The 25,565-nt window shown below is 38.0% G+C and overlaps 1 protein-coding gene across 2 annotated transcripts in view; it reads right to left on the minus strand.

The window, feature by feature from the left end:
* The window catches only part of LOC133604660 (BAR/IMD domain-containing adapter protein 2), a 45,014-nt gene that overhangs the window by 14,876 nt on the left and 4,573 nt on the right, over positions 1-25,565 (minus strand). The window contains exons 2-8 of one of the 2 annotated variants that reach the window (XM_072913073.1): positions 22,965-23,112; positions 22,813-22,888; positions 12,375-12,461; positions 8,148-8,209; positions 8,002-8,073; positions 4,566-4,703; positions 2,454-2,606 (exon numbers count right to left, since the gene is read on the minus strand). In XM_072913073.1, coding sequence (XP_072769174.1) covers positions 2,454-2,606; positions 4,566-4,703; positions 8,002-8,073; positions 8,148-8,209; positions 12,375-12,461; positions 22,813-22,888; positions 22,965-23,012 — 636 coding nt within the window. In that variant the 5' untranslated portion in view covers positions 23,013-23,112. Of the gene's footprint in view, positions 1-2,453; positions 2,607-4,565; positions 4,704-8,001; positions 8,074-8,147; positions 8,210-12,374; positions 12,462-22,812; positions 22,889-22,964; positions 23,507-25,565 lie in introns of those variants that run through there. The other variant, XM_072913072.1, reaches the window with a different exon arrangement.

The raw sequence follows: 25,565 nt of genomic DNA on the forward strand, positions 1-25,565 counted from the left end.
TCACTTGTGTTTTTAGGAATATTTATTAATTTTCTTAATTTATTTTATTCTTACACAATATATATTTTAAACAACAATAATATTAAAAAAACAATACATTTGAAAAAAACACTCAATAGTATTATTAAATAGCAGTCGTGTTTTAGTAATATTTACTTATTTTATTCTTGCATGTTTTATTTATTAACCACAACAATAATCATATTTATTAAAAAAAACCAATACATTTGAAAAATACATTTAATATTAATATCAAATATCAGTGATGTTTTTTGTCATTTTCATTTATTTTGTACTTATTTTATTCTTACACGGTATATTTTTTAACCACAACAATAATAATAACTGTCAAAAACAAACATTTGAAAAACAGGCATAATATTATTATTAAATATCAGTAGTGTTTTTAGTCACATTTATTTATTTTGTACTTATTTTATTCTTACAGGATTATTATTTTTTAACCATAACAATAATAATATTTATTAAAAAAACAATGCCTTTAAAAAAATAGACATAACATTATTATTAAATTACATTTGTGTTTTTAGTCATATTTATTTATTTTCTTAATTTATTTTATTCTTACAGTTGATGGTAGTTGATGTATGTATGTGTGTGAGTATAAGATGTCACTTTGCAGTGGTAGTTGATGTACTGTATGTATGTGTGTGTGTGTGTGTGTGTGTGTGTGTGTGTGTGTGTGTGAGTATAAGACGTCACCTTGCAGTGGTAGTTGATGTGTGAGTATAAGACAACACCTTGCAGTGGTAGTTGATGTGTGAGTATAAGTTGTCACCTTGCAGTGGTAGTTGATGTGTGAGTATAAGACGTCACCTTGCAGTGGTAGTTGATGTGTGAGTATAAGACGTCACCTTGCAGTGGTAGTTGATGTGTGAGTATAAGTTGTCACCTTGCAGTGATAGTTGATATGTGAGTATAAGACGTCACCTTGCAGTGGTAGTTGATGTGTGAGTATAAGACGTCACCTTGCAGTGGTAGTTGATGTGTGAGTATAAGACGTCACCTTGCAGTGGTAGTTGATATGTGAGTATAAGATGTCACCTTGCAGTGGTAGTTGATGTGTGAGTATAAGACGTCACCTTGCAGTGGTAGTTGATGTGTGAGTATAAGACGTCACCTTGCAGTGGTAGTTGATGTGTGAGTATAAGTTGTCACCTTGCAGTGGTAGTTGATATGTGAGTATAAGACGTCACCTTGCAGTGGTAGTTGATGTGTGAGTATAAGTTGTCACCTTGCAGTGGTAGTTGATGTGTGAGTATAAGACGTCACCTTGCAGTGGTAGTTGATGTGTGAGTATAAGACGTCACCTTGCAGTGGTAGTTGATGTGTGAGTATAAGTTGTCACCTTGCAGTGGTAGTTGATATGTGAGTATAAGACGTCACCTTGCAGTGGTAGTTGATGTGTGAGTATAAGACGTCACCTTGCAGTGGTAGTTGATGTGTGAGTATAAGACGTCACCTTGCAGTGGTAGTTGATGTGTGAGTATAAGACGTCACCTTGCAGTGGTAGTTGATGTGTGAGTATAAGACGTCACCTTGCAGTGGTAGTTGATATGTGAGTATAAGATGTCACCTTGCAGTGGTAGTTGATGTGTGAGAATAAGACGTCACCTTGCAGTGGTAGTTGATGTGTGAGTATAAGACGTCACCTTGCAGTGGTAGTTGATGTGTGAGTATAAGTTGTCACCTTGCAGTGGTAGTTGATGTGTGAGTATAAGACGTCACCTTGCAGTGGTAGTTGATGTGTGAGTATAAGTTGTCACCTTGCAGTGGTAGTTGATATGTGAGTATAAGAAGTCACCTTGCAGTGGTCGTTGATGTGTGAGTATAAGACGTCACCTTGCAGTGGTAGTTGATGTATGTATGTGTGTGAGTATGTCACCTTACAGTGGTAGTTGATGTGTGAGTATAAGACGTCACCTTGCAGTGGTAGTTGATGTATGTATGTGTGTGAGTATGTCACCTTGCAGTGGTAGTTGATGTGTGAGTATAAGACGTCACCTTGCAGTGGTAGTTGATGTGTGAGTATAAGACGTCACCTTGCAGTGGTAGTTGATGTGTGAGTATAAGTTGTCACCTTGCAGTGGTAGTTGATATGTGAGTATAAGAAGTCACCTTGCAGTGGTCGTTGATGTGTGAGTATAAGACGTCACCTTGCAGTGGTAGTTGATGTATGTATGTGTGTGAGTATGTCACCTTGCAGTGGTAGTTGATGTGTGAGTATAAGACGTCACCTTGCAGTGGTAGTTGATGTATGTATGTGTGTGAGTATGTCACCTTGCAGTGGTAGTTGATGTGTGAGTATAAGACGTCACCTTGCAGTGGTAGTTGATGTGTGAGTATAAGACGTCACCTTGCAGTGGTAGTTGATGTGTGAGTATAAGACATCTCCTTGCAGTGGTAGTTGATGTGTGAGTATAAGACGTCACCTTGCAGTGGTAGTTGATGAGCAGCTTGCTAACACAACACTGGCGCTCCACCAGGAAGCAGTATCGCCTGCGCTCCTCAGTTAGCGCCGACCTGTAACCCGCAGCAACCAGCGTGTCCAGCTCCACTTGGCGCCGACTCATCAGCTCCACAAACTGAGGGCGGTAAGCGCGGAAAAATGAATTTGTGACGTCACTTCCTGTGTCATCACTTCCTGTCTCACAGAAAGAGCCAAAACAATCATGGAGATAATTGCCATCGAAGCTCGTTATTATGGACGGGAATGTTAGCATGCTAATCTTTTATGCTACCTATTTTGCTAATTTTGTATGGTTAAACCTAAAAGTCATGGATTTAGATACTTGGCACCATCTTAGCAGTAAGCTAACTTTTCCTGTATCATAATGCTAACGTTAACATGCTAACATTTTACGATACCTTTTTTTGCTAATTTTTTATGTTTAAGCCTAAAAACGATGGCTTTTCATACGTGGCACTATCTTAAAAGTACGCTAACTTTTCCTAGGTCATCATGCTAACGTTAACATGCTAACATTTTATGATAGCTTTTTTGCTCATTTTATATGTCGTATAAACCCGAAAATCATGGATTTTGGTACTTGGAGCTATCTTAAAAGTACGCTATCTTTTCCTATGTCATAATTCTAACATTAACGCGCTAATGTTTATGCTAGCTGTTTTGCAAATTTGTTATATGCAAACCTAAACACGATGGCTTTTCATACGTGGCATTATCTTAAAAGTACGCTAACTTTTCCTAGGTCATCATGCTAACATTAGCATGCTAATGTTTTATGCGAGCATTTTTGCTAATTTCAGTTCTATAAACCTAAAAATCATTGATTTTGTTACTTGGCAACATTTTAGGAGTATGCTAACTTCTATGCTACCGTTTTTTGGTAATTTTATATGTCGTATAAACCCGAAAATCATGGATTTTGATACTTGGAGCCATCTTAAAAGTACGCTATCTTTTCCTATGTCATAATTCTAACATTAACACGCTAATGTTTATGCTAGCTGTTTTGCAAATTTGTTATATACAAACCTAAAAACGATGGTTTTTCATACGTGGCACTATCTTAAAAGTACGCTAACTTTTCCTTGGTCACCATGGTAACATTAGCATGCTAAAGTTTTATGCAAGAATTTTTGCTAATTTCAGTTGTATAAACCTAAAAATCATGGATTTTGATACTTGGAGCCATCTTAGAAGTATGCTATCTTTTCCTATGTCATGCTAAGGTTAACATGCTAACGTTTTATGGACGCTTTTTTTTTTGCAAATCTTTTATGATTAAACCTAAAAATCATTGATTTTGTTACTTGGCAACATTTTATGAGTATGCTAACTTCTATGCTACCGTTTTTTGGTAATTTTATATGTCGTATAAACCTGAAAATCATGGATTTTGATACTTGGAGCCATCTTAGAAGTATGCTAACTTTTCCTATGTCATAATCTTAACATTAACACGCTAATATTTTATGCTAGCTGTTTTGAAAAATGTTTATGTTTAAACCTAAAAACGATGGCTTTTCATACGTGGCACTATCTTAAAAGTACGCTAACTTTTCCTTGGTCACCATGGTAACATTAGCATGCTAAAGTTTTATGCAAGAATTTTTGCTAATTTCAGTTGTATAAACCTAAAATTCATGGATTTTGATACTTGGAGCCATCTTAGAAGTACGCTAACTTTTCCTACGTCATCATGCTAAGGTTAAGATGCTAACGTTTTATGGACACATTTTTTTGTAAATTTTTTATGATTAAACCTAAAAATCATTAATTTTGATACTTGGCACCATTTTAGGAGTATGCTAACTTCTATGCTACTGTTTTTTGGTCATTTTGTTTGCAAATAACCTACAATTCATGGGTTTTGAGATACATCTCCCCTTTGCAAGTATGCTAACTGTTCCCAGTATAGCAAGCTAACGTTAGCATGTAAGAGTTTAATGCTAGTTTTTTTTTTTAGCTTCAATCGACATTGAACATTTTTTCCGGGTATTTCCTGGTTGCATTTTATTCCTCACAGCCGACTGGAGTCCAAAAATGTTGGAGCTGTTGAGACGCGTGGCGTACTGGCCTGCATCTCTCGGTCTCCGTATTTGTTGGGGTGTCGGCTGCCCAAACTCTTCCTGCGCAGCTTCTTCAGCTGGGCCTGGCAGCGCTCGATGGACTCGGACTTGGACCTTCGCTCGGTCTGGTACTTCTTCAACGTGGCCTGAAGGAGGGAAGAGAGGGTCAAGCAGGACTTGTTAAAGGGTCCAGTCATAGTGGGGCCGCCCCTTCTTTTTTATTAAAAAATGGACTGATGTTCATGCGATGATGCTCTGTGCCTTTTGTGTGTTGTGAAGAAGCGCACGTAAAATGTCAATAAATAACTGTATCAATATCATGAACAAAAAGGTGTGAAAATATCCTCCAAATAAATGTCTGCTTAGTATTTAGCTCTGCAATCATGACTATATTCCTCATTAACCAATACAAAGACTAGCATAAAAAAGAAGATATATATTTATATATATATATATATATATATATATATCCACACACATGCATATGGCCATACATATGCACATATATACATACATACATATATACACATACATATATACACATATATATATATATTCATACACATATATATATATATATATATACATATATATATATATATATATATATATACACACATACAGTATATATACATATATATACACAGATATATACATACATATATATATATACACATGTATATGTGTATTTATACATATACATACATATACATACACATACATATATACACATATATACATACACATACTGTATACATGCATACATACATGTACATATATATATATATATACACATACATATATTTATATATATATACATGTACATATATATACATACACATACATATATACACATACATACATATACATACATATATATGTATATGTATATATATATATATATATACATATACATATATATATATATATATATACATACACATACACACACATATACATATATATACAAACCCCGTTTCCATATGAGTTGGGGAAATTGTGTTAGATGTAAATATAAACGGAATACAATGATTTGCAAATCATTTTCAAGCCATATTCAGTTGAATGCGCTACAAAGACAACATATTTGATGTTCAAACTCATAAACTTGTTTGTTTTTTTTGCAAATAATAAATAACTTAGACTTTCATGGCTGCAACACGTGCCAAAGTAGTTGGGAAAGGGCATGTACACCACTGTGTTACATGGCCTTTCCTTTTAACAACACTCAGTAAAGGTTTGGGAACTGAGGAGACACATTTTTGAAGCTTCTCAGGTGGAATTATTTCCCATTCTTGCTTGATGTACAGCTTAAGTTGTTCAACAGTCCGGGGGTCTCCGTTGTGCTATTTTAGGCTTCATAATGCGCCACACATTTTCAATGGGAGACAGGTCTGGACTACAGGCAGGCCAGCCTAGTACCCGCACTCTTTTACTATGAAGCCACGTTGATGTAACACGTGGCTTGGCATTGTCTTGCTGAAAGAAGCAGGGGCGTCCATGATAACGTTGCTTGGATGGCAACATATGTTGCTCCAAAACCTGTATGTACCTTTCAGCATTAATGGCGCCTTCACAGATGTGTAAGTTACCCATGTCTTGGCCACTAATACACCCCCATACCATCACACATGCTGCCTTTTACACTTTGAGCCTATAACAATCCGGATGGTTCTTTTCCTCTTTGGTCCGGAAGACACGACGTCCACAGTTTCCAAAAACAATTTGAGATGTGGACTCGTCAGACCACAGAACACTTTTCTACTTTGTATCAGTCCATCTTAGATGAGCTCAGGCCCAGCGAAGCCGAACGCGTTTCTGGGTGTTGTTGATAAACGGTTTTCGCCTTGCGTAGGAGAGTTTTAACTTGCACTTACAGATGTAGCGACCAACTGTAGTTACTGACAGTGGGTTTCTGAAGTGTTCCTGAGCCCATGTGGTGACATCCTTTACACACTGATGTCGCTTGTTGATGCAGTACAGCCTGAGGGATGGAAGGTCACGGGCTGAGCTGCTTACGTGCAGTGATTTCTCCAGATTCTCTGAACCCTTTGATGATATTACGGAGCGTAGATGGTGAAATCCCTAAATTCCTTGCAATAACTGGTTGAGAAAATTTTTCTTAAACTGTTCAACAATTTGCTCAGGCATTTGTTGACAAAGTGGTGACCCTCGCCCCATCCTTGTTTGTGAATGACTGAGCATTTCATGGAATCTACTTTTATACCCAATCATGGCACCCACCTGTTCCCAATTAGCCGGCACACCTGTGGGATGTTCCAAATAAGTGTTTGATGAGCATTCCTCAACTTTATCAGTATTTATTGCCACCTTTCCCAACTTCTTTGTCACGTGTTGCTGGCATCAAATTCAAAAGTTAATGATTATTTGCACAAAAAAAATGTTTATCGGTTTGAACATCAAATATGTTGTCTTTGTAGCATATTCAACTGAATATGGCTTGAAAAGGATTTGCAAATCATTGTATTCCGTTTATATTTACATCTAACACAATTTCCAACTCATATGGAAACGGGGTTTGTACATACACACATATACATATATATATATATACATATATATATATATATATATATATATATATATACATACCTACACATATATATATATATATATATATATATATATATACATACATATACATATACATATATATATATATATATATATATATATACACACATGTACATATATATGTGTGTATTTATACATACATATACAGATATATATACATATATTTATGAATATATTTTTATGTGTAAAAAATATAGCAACTTCAGATAAATCTGTCAATATTAAGTTAACATTTGATTACATTTTCTATGTCTTATGCCCTCTTTTTGTAAAAGAAACCCTGTTTTTTTTGGTTGTTTTGCACAATCCCAAAACATGCAATATTTCCCCCCAAAATATTTTCAAAGTGGAATATTTGATGTGCAGTAATCGCAGCCTTCATAATTCATATTCTCACTTTGAAAAGAATGACTTTTTCGAGAATATTTCCCTCCTTAAGGAGTCTCTTACCCCTGATGCAAACATTATCAGCACGTTCGAGAGCTTTTGAAACAAGTCAAAATAAGGAATATTGTGCTGATGACCAACTTTGCATATCTTTCAAATGTCACTGAAGGTGTTTACTGTGTTTTATTTTCCAGTGCTCTTACTTCCTGTTTGCCTCATTACCTTTGGCCCTGGCGCTGTCTCCCACACCTGTGCTCGATTGGCAATCTGAGCACACCTGGCCCAGGTTGCCAATCAGACCGCTCAATGATGGTTTCCTGTATTCAATTGCATGTTCCTTGCATGTGCACTACCCAGTTGCACTATTTCCTTCTGACATTCAAGTCATGTTTTTTTTTAAATCGTTTTAATGCATTATTATTTTTTGGCAGCAAGACAATACAAAAAGGTGTGTTGACTTACTGTCAGGTACTTGATGTCCAGTTCCAGCTTCTGCTCCAGCTGGGCCAGCAGCTCCCCATGAAACAACTTGAGCTGACACACACACACACGCACACACACACACATGTTGCGTCACGTCTCATTCACAAGTGCGCCGTCCTACTTACCACGTCTTCCAGCTGCACCTGGATCTGTCTGTGGACCTCGGCCATCTGGAACAAGGTGTCTCCTGCACAACACTTGAATAGTCATCACTTCATGGTAGATGAAGTCGTATGTAATCACCGTATATTTAGTATTAATATTATATGGACTGTAATATAGGATTCCATTGTACTACTGTATGTACATACACAGCAATGCATATTACTGGGTGTTGTGGCCAAACGGCTCAGTTTTTGTTTCATCTGACACCACATGGACAAAGATGAGACCTTCTGGAGGAAAGTTCTGTGGTCAGATGAAACAAAAATGGAGATGTTTGGCCACAATACCCAGCAATATTTTTGGAGGAGAAAAGGTGAGGCCTTTAAGCCATTCTAAAACCTTCATTCTAGCCTGATTTAGCCATTCCTTTAGCACTTTTGAGGTGTGTTTGGGGTCATTGTCCTGTTGGAACACCCAACTGCGCCCAAGACCCAACCTCCGGGCTGATGATTTTAGCTTGTTCCAGTGCCAGTTCCATTGGCAGAAAAACAGGCCCAGAGCATAATACTACCACCACCATGCTTGACGGTAGACCTGGTGTTCCTGGGATTAAAGGCCTCACCTTTTCTCCTCCAAACATATTGCTGGCTATTGCCAAACAGCTCCATTTTTGTTTCATCTGACCACAGAACTTTCCTCCAGAAGGTCTTATCTTTGTCCATGTGATGTCAGATGAAACAAAAATGGAGCTGTTTGGCCACAATACCCAGCAATATGTTTGGAGGAGAAAAGGTGAGGCCTTTAATCCCAGGAACACCATTCCTACCGTCAAGCATGGTGGTGGTAGTATTATGCTCTGGGCCTGTTTTGCTGCCAATGGAACTGCTGCTTTAAATGGGACAATGAAAAAGGAGGATTAGCTCCAAATTGTTCAGGACAAGCTAAAATCATCAGCCCGGAGGTAGAGTCTTGGGCGCAGTTGGGTGTTCCAACAGGACAATGACCCCAAACACACCTCGAAAGTGGTAAAGGAATGGCTAAATCAGGCTAGAATGAAGGTTTTAGAATGGCCTTCCCAAAGTCCTGACTTAAAGGTGTGGACAATGCTGAAGAAACAAGTCCATGTCAACACATTTAGCTGAAGTGCAGCAATTTAGTGGTCAAGTGGTCAAGCAGAAGCTTGTGGATGGCTACCAAAAGCGCCTTATTGCAGGTAAACTTGCCAAGGGACATGTAAGCAAATATTAACATTGCTGTATGTATACTTTTGACCCTCACATTTTCAGTAGAGCCATAATAAATTCATAAAAGAAGCAAACTTCATGAATGTTTTTTGTGACCAACAAGTATGTGCTCCAATCACTACATCACAACAAAATAAGAAATGATTGTAAAGTCAAGACAGCCATGACATGATGTTCTTTACAAGTGTATGTACACTTTTGATCACCACAGTACATAGAAGTCATTAGATTACTCGTTACTAGTAAAACCTAGTAACGCCGTTCCTACAAAAAACTGGTTACCCCAGCGAACAAGTTATGGCAAATTCCGGGCTATTAGTCGCTACTTTTTTTCCTACACTCCAAACCCTGCGGCGTGCAAAACGGTGCGTCCAATTTATGGATTTTTCTTTGCTGACAGCCATAAAGCAAATAGTTTTCATTGAACACGTGCAAAGACACTTAGACGGTGTGTTATTGTTTGTGCTATGGCGCCATCTTTTGGACTAGTTCACTCACTGCAGGTGCCGCTGGGTGAATGTGAATCCCTGCTGTTTAAAGCTTTTAACCGTAAGTAGAAGTGCTGTTTAGTCTTCTAATCATCCATAACGTTTCTACTCATATGGATTCTTCATTCATTGCTCCCAGCAACGTTTGTAAGTTTTCAATATAACTACAACAATTCTTACTTACTAAAACTGTCCCATGTGTGATGTCTATAGGAGTGTTTTCATGCATATTTGTATCTGCTATCATAATATAATTGAGCTAGCGTCGTTAGCATTAGCTAACATGCTGACATGTTTACGACTTTGTTAGTTAATAATAACTTACAACGGCATTCTTTTTGTATTGTTTCGCTTTCACAAATTCCTCAGTAAATTCACCAAATCGTCACCGTATTGAGTCTGTTTAGCTGATTGGAGAGCTAGCTTGCGCTGCTAGCGGGTCCATGACAATGGCTTCTGTTTTGTTTGATCAGCCATATTACTGCCCTGTTACAGACACTGTTTGGAAACAATTAAGGTGTGTAAATAAATATTTACCAAATATTTCAGTGTAAATAACTAATTTAATTTGTATTTTTCGGACTAAAAACAATATAATATATACCCACTAAATTTTAGAAGAACATTATTTTCCCCATGTATTAGCCATACCGGACTATAATCCGTAGATGTATACATTGAACGAAAATATAAATGCAACACTTTTGGTTTTGCTCCCATTTTTCTTGAGTTGAACTCAAAGATGGAAAATGTTTACTATTTACACAAAAGATATATTCCTCTCAAATATTGTTGACAAATCTGTCTAAATCTGTGTTAGTGAGCATTTATTTGCCAAGATAATCCATCCCACCTCACAGGTGTGGCATATCAAGATGTTGATTAAACAGCATGATTATTGCACAGGTGTGCCTCTGGCTGCCCACAATAAAAGGCCACTCTGAAATGTGCAGTTTTACCACACAGCACAATGCCACAGATGTCCCAAGTTCTGCAGGAATGTCCACCAGAAGTGTTACCCATGAATTTAATTTTCATTTCTCTACTATAAGGCGTCTCTAAAGGCGTTTCAGAGAATTTGGCAGTACATCCAAACGGCCTCACAATCGCAGACAACGTGTGACCACACCAGGCCAGGACCTCCACATCCAGCAGGTGCACCTCCATGACCGTCTGAGACCAGCCACCCGGACAGCTGCTGCAACAATTGGTTTGCATAACCAAATAATTTCTGCACAAACAGTGTGTTCCACTTCCTGACAATATCCAGCAATTTGGCACAGCCATTGAAGAGGAGTGGACCAACATTCCACAGGCCACAATCAACAACCCGATCAACTCTATGCCAAGGAGATGTGTTGCACTGTGTGAGGCAAAAGGTGGTCACACCAGATACTGACTGCTTTTCTGACACAGACACTCGTAAACGTGTAAGCATATTAGCTAATGCTAACCACGCTAGATTACATTACAATAGCATGTCCTGATATGCATGAAAACACTCCTCCAGATGGGATGGTTTAGTAAGTAAGAATGGTTTTAGTTATATTGTAAAACGTACAAACGTTGCTTGGAGTGATGAATGAAGAATCCACACGAGTACAAACGCTATGGACGGCTGGAAGATGAACGACGGCACTCCGTTTGAAAAAAAAAGCAAACTCGTCCATAAGACAAAAAAAACAATTCCAAGGTGTATTTGCTTGTTTTGTTTTATTCTTAAAACTATTTTTATTAAGGCTGTTATCAGAGAAAGATCCATAAATTACCCGCACCGTCTTATTAGCCGTGGGGTTCAAAGTGTGGGATAAAAGTAGCATCTTGCAGTTTGGAATTTACCGTTTCTGCGGCCTATGGAGTGATGAATGAAGAATCCACACGAGTAGTACCGCTATGGACGGCTGGGAGATGAACGACGGCACTCCGTTTGAAAATAAAAAAAATGGCACTCCCTGTAAGTAGAAGGACGCCTGCAGTAAGCAAACTCGTCCATAAGATGGCGCCATAGCACAGACAGAAAAAACACTTTCAAAGTGTATTTGCTTTTATTTTTAAAACTATTTTTATTAAGGCTGTTATCGGAGAAAGATCCATGAATTACCCGCACCGTCTTATTAGCTGCGGGGTTTAAAGTGTGGGATAAAAGTAGCATCTTGCAGTTTGGAATTTACCATTTCTGCAGCTTATATAATTTGCTAAAATTAAGTGGGTGCAGCTTACATGCCGGTGGCTGAAAATGTTTGTCCTGTGTTTCGGCCACCATGCTGTCGCTGGCACCTCGCCCTCAGCCCCCACCACCCTCACCACCACCCCAAGCCCCCTGCTGTTTTGGGGCCTCACAATGAGATCATGTGGTGTTGTTAATCCCCCAACAATGAGCCCACTCTCTCTACATTTCCTCCTGCCTGCCTGACTATTTCCCAACTGGCCCCAGACGTCAAGACCCAAAACCTCCTGAGCTGATTTACGGCCTTTAAGCGACTCATTTGGGGATTTTTATCTGAAAGCTACTCACCCAGCTCCTTGGAGCCTTGGCTGTCGCTGGCCAGCTCACCCAGCTTGACCAGGGCGTCGAAGTAGCCCTTGGCGGCCAGCGTCACGCCTGCAGGAGACAACACTTCCATGAGTCCACCTTTAAAGCTCACTCCCTTAAAGGGGAACTGCACTTTGGGTGGAATTGTTGCCTTTTGTTCACAATCATTATGAGGGACAAGAACTCACATGTCTTTTTTTTATTGATTTTTTTAGGATTTTAAAGTTGTTAAAAAAATAACCCTTAGATATAATATAGTAACAGACACCCTCATAACAATATGTAATATGTACAATATACACACTGCAAGTATATATATAATGTAGTAACAGACACCCTCATAACAATATGTAATATGTACAATATACACACTGCAAGTATATATATAATGTAGTAACAGACACCTTCATAACAATATGTAATACGTACAATATACATACTGCAAGTATATATATAATGTAGTAACAGACACCTTCATAACAATATGTAATATGTACAATATACACACTGCAAGTATATATATAATGTAGTGACAGACACCTTCATAACAATATGTAATATGTACAATATACACACTGCAAGTATATATACAATGTAGTAACAGACACCCTCATAACAATATGTAATATGTACAATATACACACTGCAAGTATATATATAATGTAATAACAGACACCTTCATAACAATGTGTAACATGTACAATATACACACTGCAAGTATATATATAATGTAGTAACAGACACCTTCATAACAATATGTAATATGTACAATATACACACTGCAAGTATATATATATAATGTAGTAACAGACACCTTCATAACAATATGTAATATGTACAATATACACACTGCAAGTATATATATATAATGTAGTAACAGACACCTTCATAACAATATGTAATATGTACAATATACACACTGCAAGTATATATATATATATATATATATATATATATATATATATATATATATATATATATATATATAATGTAGTAACAGACACCTTCATAACAATATGTAATATGTACAATATACACACTGCAAGTATATATATATATATATAATGCAGTAACAGACACCTTCATAACAATATGTAATATGTACAATATACATACTGCAAGTATATATATAATGTAGTAACAGACACCTTCATAACAATATGTAATATGTACAATATACACACTGCAAGTATATATACAATGTAGTAACAGACACCTTCATAACAATATGTAATATGTACAATATACACACTGCAAGTATATACATAATGTAGCAACAGACACCTTCATAACAATGTGTAATATGTACAATATACACACTGCAAGTATATATATAATGTAGTGACAGACACCTTCATAACAATATGTAATATGTACAATATACACACTGCAAGTATATATACAATGTAGTAACAGACACCCTCATAACAATATGTAATATGTACAATATACACACTGCAAGTATATATATAATGTAGTAACAGACACCTTCATAACAATGTGTAATATGTACAATATACACACTGTAAGTATATATATAATGTAGTAACAGACACCTTCATAACAATATGTAATATGTACAATATACACACTGCAAGTATATATATATAATGTAGTAACAGACACCTTCATAAAAAATATGTAATATGTACAATATACACACTGCAAGTATATATATAATGTAGTAACAGACACCTTCATAACAATATGTAATATGTACAATATACACACTGCAAGTATATATATATATATAATGTAGTAACAGACACCTTCATAACAATATGTAATATGTACAATATACACACTGCAAGTATATATATATATAATGCAGTAACAGGCACCTTCATAACAATATGTAATATGTACAATATACACACTGCAAGTATATATATAATGTAGTAACAGACACCTTCATAACAATATGTAATGTGTGCAATATGCACACTGCAAGTATATATATAATGTAGTAACAGACACCTTCATAACAATATGTAATATGTACAATATACACACTGCAAGTATATATATATAATGTAGTAACAGACACCTTCATAACAATATGTAATATGTACAATATACACACTGCAAGTATATATATATAATGTAGTAACAGACACCTTCATAACAATATGTAATATGTACAATATACACACTGCAAGTATATATATATATATATATATATATATATATATATATATATATATATATAATGTAGTAACAGACACCTTCATATCAATATGTAATATGTACAATATACACACTGCAAGTATATATATATATATAATGCAGTAACAGACACCTTCATAACAATATGTAATATGTACAATATACATACTGCAAGTATATATATAATGTAGTAACAGACACCTTCATAACAATATGTAATATGTACAATATACACACTGCAAGTATATATACAATGTAGTAACAGACACCTTCATAACAATATGTAATATGTACAATATACACACTGCAAGTATATACATAATGTAGCAACAGACACCTTCATAACAATGTGTAATATGTACAATATACACACTGCAAGTATATATATAATGTAGTGACAGACACCTTCATAACAATATGTAATATGTACAATATACACACTGCAAGTATATATACAATGTAGTAACAGACACCCTCATAACAATATGTAATATGTACAATATACACACTGCAAGTATATATATAATGTAGTAACAGACACCTTCATAACAATGTGTAATATGTACAATATACACACTGTAAGTATATATATAATGTAGTAACAGACACCTTCATAACAATATGTAATATGTACAATATACACACTGCAAGTATATATATATAATGTAGTAACAGACACCTTCATAAAAAATATGTAATATGTACAATATACACACTGCAAGTATATATATAATGTAGTAACAGACACCTTCATAACAATATGTAATATGTACAATATACACACTGCAAGTATATATATATATATAATGTAGTAACAGACACCTTCATAACAATATGTAATATGTACAATATACACACTGCAAGTATATATATATATAATGCAGTAACAGGCACCTTCATAACAATATGTAATATGTACAATATACACACTGCAAGTATATATATAATGTAGTAACAGACACCTTCATAACAATATGTAATGTGTGCAATATGCACACTGCAAGTATATATCTAATGTAGTAACAGACACCCTCATAACAATATGTAATATGTACAATATACACACTGCAAGTATATATATAATGTAGTAACAGACACCTTCATAACAATGTGTAATATGTACAATATAAACACTGCAAGTATATATATGATGTAGTAACAGACACCTTCATAACAATATGTAATATGTACAATATACACACTGCAAGTATATATATATAATGTAGTAACAGACACCTTCATAACAATATGTAATATGTACAATATACACACTCCAAGTATATATATAATGTAGTAACAGACACCTCCATAACAATATGTAATATGTACAATATACACACTGCAAGTATATATACAATGTAGTAACAGACACCTTCATAACAATATGTAATATGTACAATATACACACTGCAAGTATATACATAATGTAGCAACAGACACCTTCATAACAATGTGTAATATGTACAATATATACACTGCAAGTATATATATAATGTAGTGACAGACACCTTCATAACAATATGTAATATGTACAATATACACACTGCAAGTATATATACAATGTAGTAACAGACACCCTCATAACAATATGTAATATGTACAATATACACACTGCAAGTATATATATAATGTAGTAACAGACACCTTCATAACAATGTGTAATATGTACAATATACACACTGCAAGTATATATATAATGTAGTGACAGACACCTTCATAACAATATGTAATATGTACAATATACACACTGCAAGTATATATACAATGTAGTAACAGACACCCTCATAACAATATGTAATATGTACAATATACACACTGCAAGTATATATATAATGTAGTGACAGACACCTTCATAACAATATGTAATATGTACAATATACACACTGCAAGTATATATACAATGTAGTAACAGACACCCTCATAACAATATGTAATATGTACAATATACACACTGCAAGTATATATATAATGTAGTAACAGACACCTTCATAACAATGTGTAATATGTACAATATACACACTGCAGGTATATATTTAATGTAGTAACAGACACCTTCATAACAATATGTAATCTGTACAATATACACACTGCAAGTATATATATATATAATGTAGTAACAGACACCTTCATAACAATATGTAATATGTACAATATACACACTGCAAGTATATATATAATGTAGTAACAGACACCTTCATAACAATATGTAATATGTACAATATACACACTGCAAGTATATATATATATATATATATATATATATATATATAATGTAGTAACAGACACCTTCATAACAATATGTAATATGTACAATATACACACTGCAAGTATATATATAATGTAGTAACAGACACCTTCATAACAATATGTAATATGTACAATATACACACTGCAAGTATATATATATATAATGCAGTAACAGGCACCTTCATAACAATATGTAATATGTACAATATACACACTGCAAGTATATATATAATGTAGTAACAGACACCTTCATAACAATATGTAATGTGTACAATATACACACTGCAAGTATGTAGCTAATGTAGTAACAGACACCCTCATAACAATATGTACAATATACACACTGCAAGTATATATATAATGTAGTAACAGACACCTTCATAACAATGTGTAATATGTACAATATACACACTGCAAGTATATATATAATGTAGTAACAGACACCTTCATAACAATATGTAATATGTACAATATACACACTGCAAGTATATATATATATAATGTAGTAACAGACACCTTCATAACAATATGTAATATGTACAATATACACACTCCAAGTATATATATAATGTAGTAACAGACACCTTCATAACAATATGTAATATGTACAATATACACACTGCAAGTATATATATAATGTAGTAACAGACACCTTCATAATAATGTGTAATATGTACAATATTTACCATATTTCGGTCATTTTAACCGATGCTGGAATTTCTTCCCTCAGCGCATTTATTTCGGTTTCCATAGCAACACACTTCCGACTTCTGGCAACAAATTTGTATTCCTACTTCCGGAAACAAACGCGAGTGTTTTCTTATCATGTTAGATTCGGTAACAAACAGCAAAGACGCCTATTTTTGCACAAATGAAGATTCCCAACCTTATCTTTTAGAAGCTGAATATACTGAGGATGAACTACCGCTTATAGAAGCGAGCACAAAGGAAGGGTGAGACGTTGGAGCAGACGGAAGCCGAGGGATTGAAGTGAAAGTGACTTTTGACGCCGTAAATGTGAATTGAAGACAAGCTATGCCGACATAAATGGAGTGCTTACCCAAATAAAGTGGGAAAAATGTCCGCGGCCTGCTGGACCGAACAGACCACTGTCCATGGAGTGAGTCACTTTAATATTGATCATGATAAACATCATGCGTGTTACTACAACTACAGTACATACACTGTCTGGGTAGCTGTGTACAAACAAAATTCCCCCAAAAAGTGCAGTTCCCCTTTAAGAGATTGTCCTGGCTTGTTGCCCGGTGACCTCGACTCAAACTGCGGACCCTGGTTCCATGCCGGGGGAACCCGATGGGATCTTTTTGGGAATGCGGTCTACATGCGTGCACAACAGATAATGAGGACTAGCATTAATTTGTATGGCATTTATTTCTCTTTCTTTCCACATTTTGTTGCTATAGCTTTATTCCAAAATGGTAAATAATACTTTTTGTCCTCAAAGAGGGGCGGCGGTCCGCTCCAAGGTTCCTCATTGTCGTCTTATTTGGTTGAGTTTTTTCTTGCCCCGATGTGGGATCTGAGCCGAGGATGTCGTTGTGGCTTGTGCAGCCCTTTGAGACACTTGTGATTTAGGGCTATATAAGTAAACTTTGATTGATTGATTTGCAGCACCTCTCAAGCGCCATCAGGTTGGACGGGAGGCGTCGGTGCGCAGCCATTTTCAGATCTCTCCAGACATGTTCAATAAGATTCAGGTTTGGGTTCTGGCTGGGCCACTCAAGGACATTTACAGAGTTGTCCTGAAGACATTCCTTTGATATCCTGGCTGTGTGATTAGGGCCGTTGTCCTGCTGAAAAATGAACTATAGAACCAGTCTGAGTTAAAGCGCGCTCTGGAGCAGGTGTTCATCCGGCATGTCTCTGTACATTGCTGTATTCATATTTCCCTCTATCCTGACTAGTCTTCCAGTTCCTGACCCTGAAAAGCATCCCCACAGCATGATGCTGCCACCTCCGTGCTTCCCTGCAGGGATGCTATTGGCCTGGTGATGAGCGCTGCCTGGGTTCCTCCAAACATGATGCCTGGCATTCACGCTAAAGACTTCAATCTTTGTCACTCACACCAGAGAATTTAGTTTCTCCTGGTCTGAGAGTCTTTCCGGTGCAAACTTTTTACTCAGAAATGGCTTCCGTCTGGCCACTCTATCCTACAGGCCTGATTGGTGGTTTGCGGCAGAGATGGTTGTCCTTCTGGAAGGTTCTCCTCTCTCCACAGAGGAATGTTGTAGCCCTGACAGAGTGACCATGGGGTTCTTGGTCACCTCCCTGACGAGGGCCCTTCTCCCACCATCGCTCAGTTTAGACAGCCGGCCAGCTCCAGGAAGAGTCCTGGTGGTTCCAAACTTCTTCCAAGTACGGTCATGGTCATTGGGACCTTCCCCAAATAATCGTTGTGGGTTCTCATAAAGTCTGCTTGATTAGCATTGTTGTTGATGGGGAGGGGATATGTGGTTCCTCCTCTATGTGACAAATCACATGACTGGCTTGCACATTATCTCTCAAAATGGCTCGGGAATCAAAGCTCTGGAAGTCTTGAGGTGTCATAAATCAGATATACAGGATAATAGCTTCAATATAGAGGCAACTATTCTTTATGTTGTAAAAACAGAAGTAGCAGGCAAATCTACCGTTAAAACGTTGCCTAGGGTAGTTTTTTATTGAACATTTCTTGTTTCCTCTTGCGGATTCAACCTCAAGTGTTGGTTGCACTTCATTTACATAAGATGTGAATGCATTGGCCATTAATGATTGTTTACTTGCTTTTTTGCGTCCGTAATTCCTTTACAAGAAATAACAGGAATATAGGAAACTTCACTGCAGTGTCCTGTATCCAATCTCATACTGCTTGATATTTTGCTAAAAAGTTAATGAATCCAATTCAACTCACTGAATCAGTTCAGATCGTACTGTTCTAAAACAATTGCGGTACCATCAACTTATGAATCAAATCAAATAGCTGTTCAAACGAATCGTTACACACCTAAAATTCAGTGAATAAATCCCTGGACACAGGAGGACTTTGAGGACGAAAAGCAAAGTATCTAAAAGAGTAGTCGACAGTAGTTTTTACTTTTGTTCGTAGTTATTGCGCATGTAACACTTATAGTGCTATCGTATACCCTTTTTGATTGTAGGTGAGGCAGTGTCGTTGCTTTCAACTGCAATGTTTGGACGGAAGGATCAAAATGATTCTTAGTTCGTCGGGGCCTAGAGCGTGCAACAATATATGGAGGCGTACACAGAAATTTAACAATTACTTTCTTTCGTTTTTCGAAAAGGCTCCTGTGAAAGGGAAAAGGCTGTCTCATCCCTGTGCATTGAGCCGTCCAGGTTAACCAGTTTTTTCCAGAGCTGACAAACGGTCTTGTGCCAGCTGTTCGGCGTCCTCCACAGCAAAACCGTATAGTTGGAGGTCACCTGCAATGACGTGGAGCCATCGGGTGCTGGGTTTGCCTTGTGGTCTTCTCCAGCTTGCGGCCCTTGGGTCAAACTGGATAATAGCTATTGTCTGATGGTCAGGAGGAAGGTGGAGGACATGGCCGACCCAGCCCAGTGCGACATTGGGCAGCCAGGCAGGATGCTCTCGGCTGGCACTTGCGGGCTCTAAGCACTTCATTGGAAACCCGCTGGGGCAACCTTATATTTTCAAGATGGTTCTGACAGCCCTGCTATCAAAGCAATCAAATCCTGCCCTTAGAGCCCTGTTCAAGAGCCAAGTCTCCGAGGCATAAAGCAGGATGGAGAGTACTGCGGAGTTTAAAATTCTGAGCTTGGTCTTGCGTGAGATAGTCTGGTGCCGCCATAGTGGTTTTTGGAGAGACTGCAGAGCTGCTGCAGCTAGGGGTCTTCCGCAATGATCTCTGGTTTTAGGCCCCCGTTGTCCATCACTATGATACACAAAGTTCTTGACAGGCTCTACAATGTTGTTACCAAACTGCAGGGGGGGTGGATCTGGTCCATCACCGACATACATGAAAATGAGTTTTAGTCCAATTCCATTGGAGGCCAAGTTTCACTGCCTCTTCACTGTATATGCCCAGAGTATCTCTCAACTGGCAGTACGATGTGCTAAGAAGGATGGTGTCGTCTGCATACTCCAGGTCGGTTAGGTGCTAGCTGCCAAAGGACACTCCAGGGATCCGCTTACAAACTCTGGACATCAGGTGGTCAATGCAGTTAGAGAGGTCAGGAGAAGCCACACAGCCCTGGCAAACGCTACTGGAGATGGAAAACCAGTCAGAGTCTCTGCCGTTAATACGGACACAGCTCTGTGCATTGCTGTAAAGCAGCTTGAACAAGGCAACAATCTTAGACTGTGCTCCAAGTACCAAAAGGATACTCCACAGTGAAGCCTGGCAGACAGTGTCAAAGCCAGCCTTCAGATATATGAATCTGATGTAGGGATGGCGGTCTTTACAGAATTCATTGGTCTTCTCTATCAGCAGACGAACAACAGAGATGTGGTCTGTTGTGGAGCAGTTAGGCATAAAGCCAGCCTAATGGGGATGGCGGCTGCTTCTGATGGCTGGGAGAGCATAAGTGAGCAAGATCCTGGTAGAACTTGCTGGGGATGGAAAGTAGGGTGATGCCTCAGCGGTTGCTGCAGACTAGCCCGTCACCCTTATGTTTCCAGAGGAGTAAGATGACTCCTCTGGTCCAGTCGCTGGAAAGCCTCTGTGCTCCCACACCTGATTGATTTTGTGGGCAAGCCACAATGCTCTCACTAACTGATTTTAGCATCTCAGAGGTTATTGCACAGATCCCGGGCACTTTCCTGTTCTAAAGTTTCTTTAGAGCGGCTCTGACTTCCTCGGGTGTCACAGGGTCTGTACAGCAGACGTCACTAGGGGCTGCAGTGTTAGCAGCCGCTTGGATGATGGGACCAGCCGGTGTGGTACCGTGCTGCAGCAGGAGGCTGAAGTGATCTTTCCCGCATCCAAGGCAGTTTGCTTCAGTTGTTTTGCGATTGCTATCAGACTCTTTTACCAGGGCTGTCTTGATGCAGCTCCTAGCTCGAATGGTGCAAAGCCTCGGCTCTCGGTCTCGATTTCAGGGTATTTTCTGTGCACTTCTTCTATCCCCATGGATAGCAGACTGACACGACCGTCTCCAGACCTCTAACAGCAGGCAATAGCCACGCCCAGATGGGGAGGGCACCTAATCCTATTGGCCAACGCTGAGCCTAAATCTCAACATGATTGGCTGCTCGATGTGTAACGCAGAATTACTTCCGAATTAACATATTCTACAAGTTTTAAACTATTTTTTTAGCAATGGTTATTATCATATTAACAAACTTGTCAGGCTTGTCACTGACTGTTTGGTTATGTTTTAGTTTTTCCTCAGTGTTTTATTTCCTGTCAGTGCTCTTATTTTGATTCCTTTTCCTGCACGTCTCCCTGAGCGCTTGTTTCTCTCACCTGTACCTGATTGGCAGTCTGCCACACCTGGTGGCAATTGCCAATCAGGCCACTATTTATACCTGCCTCGTCCTCCAGTCGGGGCTGGAGTATTGTTTGCTGTGAGCTGTTGCTGTTTGCTGGTTCCTGATAGCTATTTGCAGTTTGCTGTCTCCTAGCTGCTTGTTTTTTGGTTTCCTGTTAGCTGTTTCCAGTTTTCCTGTTTGCTGGTTCCTGATTCCTGTGTTTTCTTTTGGAAATGAAATCATGTTTCCTTGCATCCAGCCTGCCGTCTCTGCATCTTGGGGTTCGTCACCACCAATACATGACAAAACGTATATTTATGTATTGTACTATTTAACACTATTTATTCACTTTAGTAAATTAGGGTATCCTATCACAATAGTCTCAATATTCACATCTACAGCCACATTTGACCACTGGGTTACTTGTACTATTGACGTTGTTTGCTCACTATTACACCGCCAATAGCACTTTTTGCTGGATGAGTGGTGTCTGAATGGCATGGAACCATGATGGGAACATCTCTAAAATAAACATGAAGTGAGGATGTTTGCACAGACCTGTGAGGGCTTTCTCATAGTGTTTCCCCATGGTGACAAAATTCTTCAAGCTGGGGTTGAACTGGTCCAGAATGCCCTGTTGGAAAACATAAAGAGCAAACATCAAACGTCTTGCTTCCAAGTTAAATATGGAAATAATGAGGCGTTCACACCTTGTAGACATTCTCCGTCATCTTGTTGACCTCATCCGTTCGTGACATTGTGCTTCTATTTTTCGTAACTCTATGGCTCTTCTTATTGGTGATGCTGCTTCCTCCTCTTCTGTGGGTGGTGCTAATATTTACACAATATGAAAGTCTCCTGAAAGAAGAGATCATATTGCAACTTTCTAGTGATCAAGTGCTGTATAAATATACTTTTAAGGATTGCTAGTCAGTCAGCCTGGGGTCTCATCCAGAACAAAACATGACAGGTACAGTATATTGCCAAAGGTATTTAGCCACCCATCCAAATGATAAGAATCAGGTGTCCTAACCACTTTGCCCGGCCACGGGTGTATCAAATCAAGCACTTAGGCATGGAGACTGTTTCTACAAACACATGTGAAAGAATGGGCCGCTCTCAGTGATTTCCAGCGTGTAACTGTCATAGGATGCCACCTGTGCAACAAATCCAGTCGTGAAATTTCCTCGCTTCTAAATATTCCAATGTCAACTGTCGGCTTTATTATAAGAAAAGTGAAGAGTTTGGGAACAACAGCAACCAAATGGTAGGCCACGTAAACCCCAAGCCCCCCTAAAATATTCTTAAGCCCCTCTAAATAATTTGGTGTTATATATATATATATATATATATATACACATATATATATATATATATATATATATTTTTTTTTTATTTTTTTTTTATTTTACAAATACATGCTGACATATTCATTATAAAGTGGCCCGAATATGAGTTTAAATAAATAATCATATAACCTGTCATTATTCACTCAGTTTCCCCTCACTTCATAGCGTAAGGTAGAGAGCCCCTTTAGTGCGTCGGTATCCAATCCATTCCACTTGTTCATATAGAAAATGCCAACATCACTCAAAATCCAGTCCGCATTTTCTCTGCGACCTTGCTTGCGGTCCTTGGACTTGTTCATATAGAAAATGCCAACATCACTCAAAATCCAGTTTGCATTTTCTCTGCGACCCTGCTTGCGGTCCTGCAGGTGTACGAAGCACATTACCACACAGCACTGCAGAACAAGAACGTGAACGGATGCAAAATGGAAATAAGAAACTTTTTCAAGAAAATAAGTATTCATCACTGCTTGTAGTAAAATGTATTAGCTCCAGTTTGCACCAGGTCTGTGTTTGACAAAAAGTTACATTCCCGCTCTAAAACAATGCTGCTACTTAGTTAGCTAGTTAGCCTGAAATGCATCATGAAGGTCCTGGTTATTTATAAAGTTAAATGTGCACTCTTTTTCACCATTTGCTATCTTTGGCGTTACTTCTTTCTGGAGCATCAGCTGTGTTTCTCACTTTACACATGGAGGACAACAGGAGCTGACCTCATTCACGTATGAGAGCTCATACGTATGACTATCATCAGTAGATAATAATAATAATCACTCCACAACCCCTATTGACCTGTAGGAGTCGGGGCAGAGGAGCACAGAAAGTGAGAGGGGAGAGGCCTCTACTGGAAAGATGATTAGGAGAATAATGATACATATAAATAAATATTAAAACAATTTTTTTTTTAATGCTTTATCGATAAGCCATTTTTTAAATTTATTTCTGGGTGGATCATGTTGACTATTGGTCCTCTTAAGTCCTATTTAAATGTGCTCAGAGAAGTCACAGGTGTCCTCAATCATAAGAGGCCATGAAGCTCATTTGATTTGATTGTAACTTTCTACATCACCAACATCGATCATGTATGTTGCTGTATGTATACTTTTGACCACATTGCTCACATTTTCAGTAGACCCATAATAAATTCATAAAAGAACCAAACTTTACAAGTGTATGTCAACTTTTGACCACGACTGTATTGCTGCCTTTGCACCTGTCAATGTTTACTTTTGTATGCACATTAAATCAACAAAAAAATCCAGACTTTGGAGCAATGTTCACAGACTCTAGTATTTGGCTCTCTATTAGATGCAATGGTTTTCCGTATTGGGAACACGAGTTCGGTACTAACTTGTTCACCGGTCCTCATATGGAAGGTATTTTTCCTTGTTGATGTCTCAAGAAGGGTAGAAAACACACACACACACACACACACAAGATGCACAACTAGGGATGTCCCGATCCGATATTTGGATCGGATTGGCTGCCGATATTTGCCAAAAATTGCGTATCGGCAAGGCATGGGAAAATGCCGATCCAGATCCAGTTTTAAAAAAAACTCCGGTCCGTGTTTTCCAACGCACCGATTTAAATAATACATTCCACTTTTCTGCTGCTCCGTAATTTCCGTTCCGCATTTTCCAGCACACCTTCAACACATCCACGTCTGTGGATTCTAACGCAGTTGCTTTTAGCTGCTGGCATTACACGACAGGCTCTTCTCACTCCTTCCTGTGTCTCCCTCTCACAGACAGCAAGTGCACCTTCTTACATACGTCACATACTGTCACGTCATACGTCACATACTGTCACGTCATACCTCACATACGTATACGTCCTCCCCGAGCAGAGAGGTAGCAACATGGCTAACGTTAGCTGTGATGCTAGCGCAGCCGTGCGAGCAACGCTCCCTCTAAGGTGCTCGCCTGTGCAATTGCGCACTGTTTGAGCGTCCTCTGCGCA

Source organism: Nerophis lumbriciformis, linkage group LG04 (assembly GCF_033978685.3).
Source record: "Nerophis lumbriciformis linkage group LG04, RoL_Nlum_v2.1, whole genome shotgun sequence".
Lineage (NCBI taxonomy): Eukaryota > Metazoa > Chordata > Actinopteri > Syngnathiformes > Syngnathidae > Nerophis > Nerophis lumbriciformis.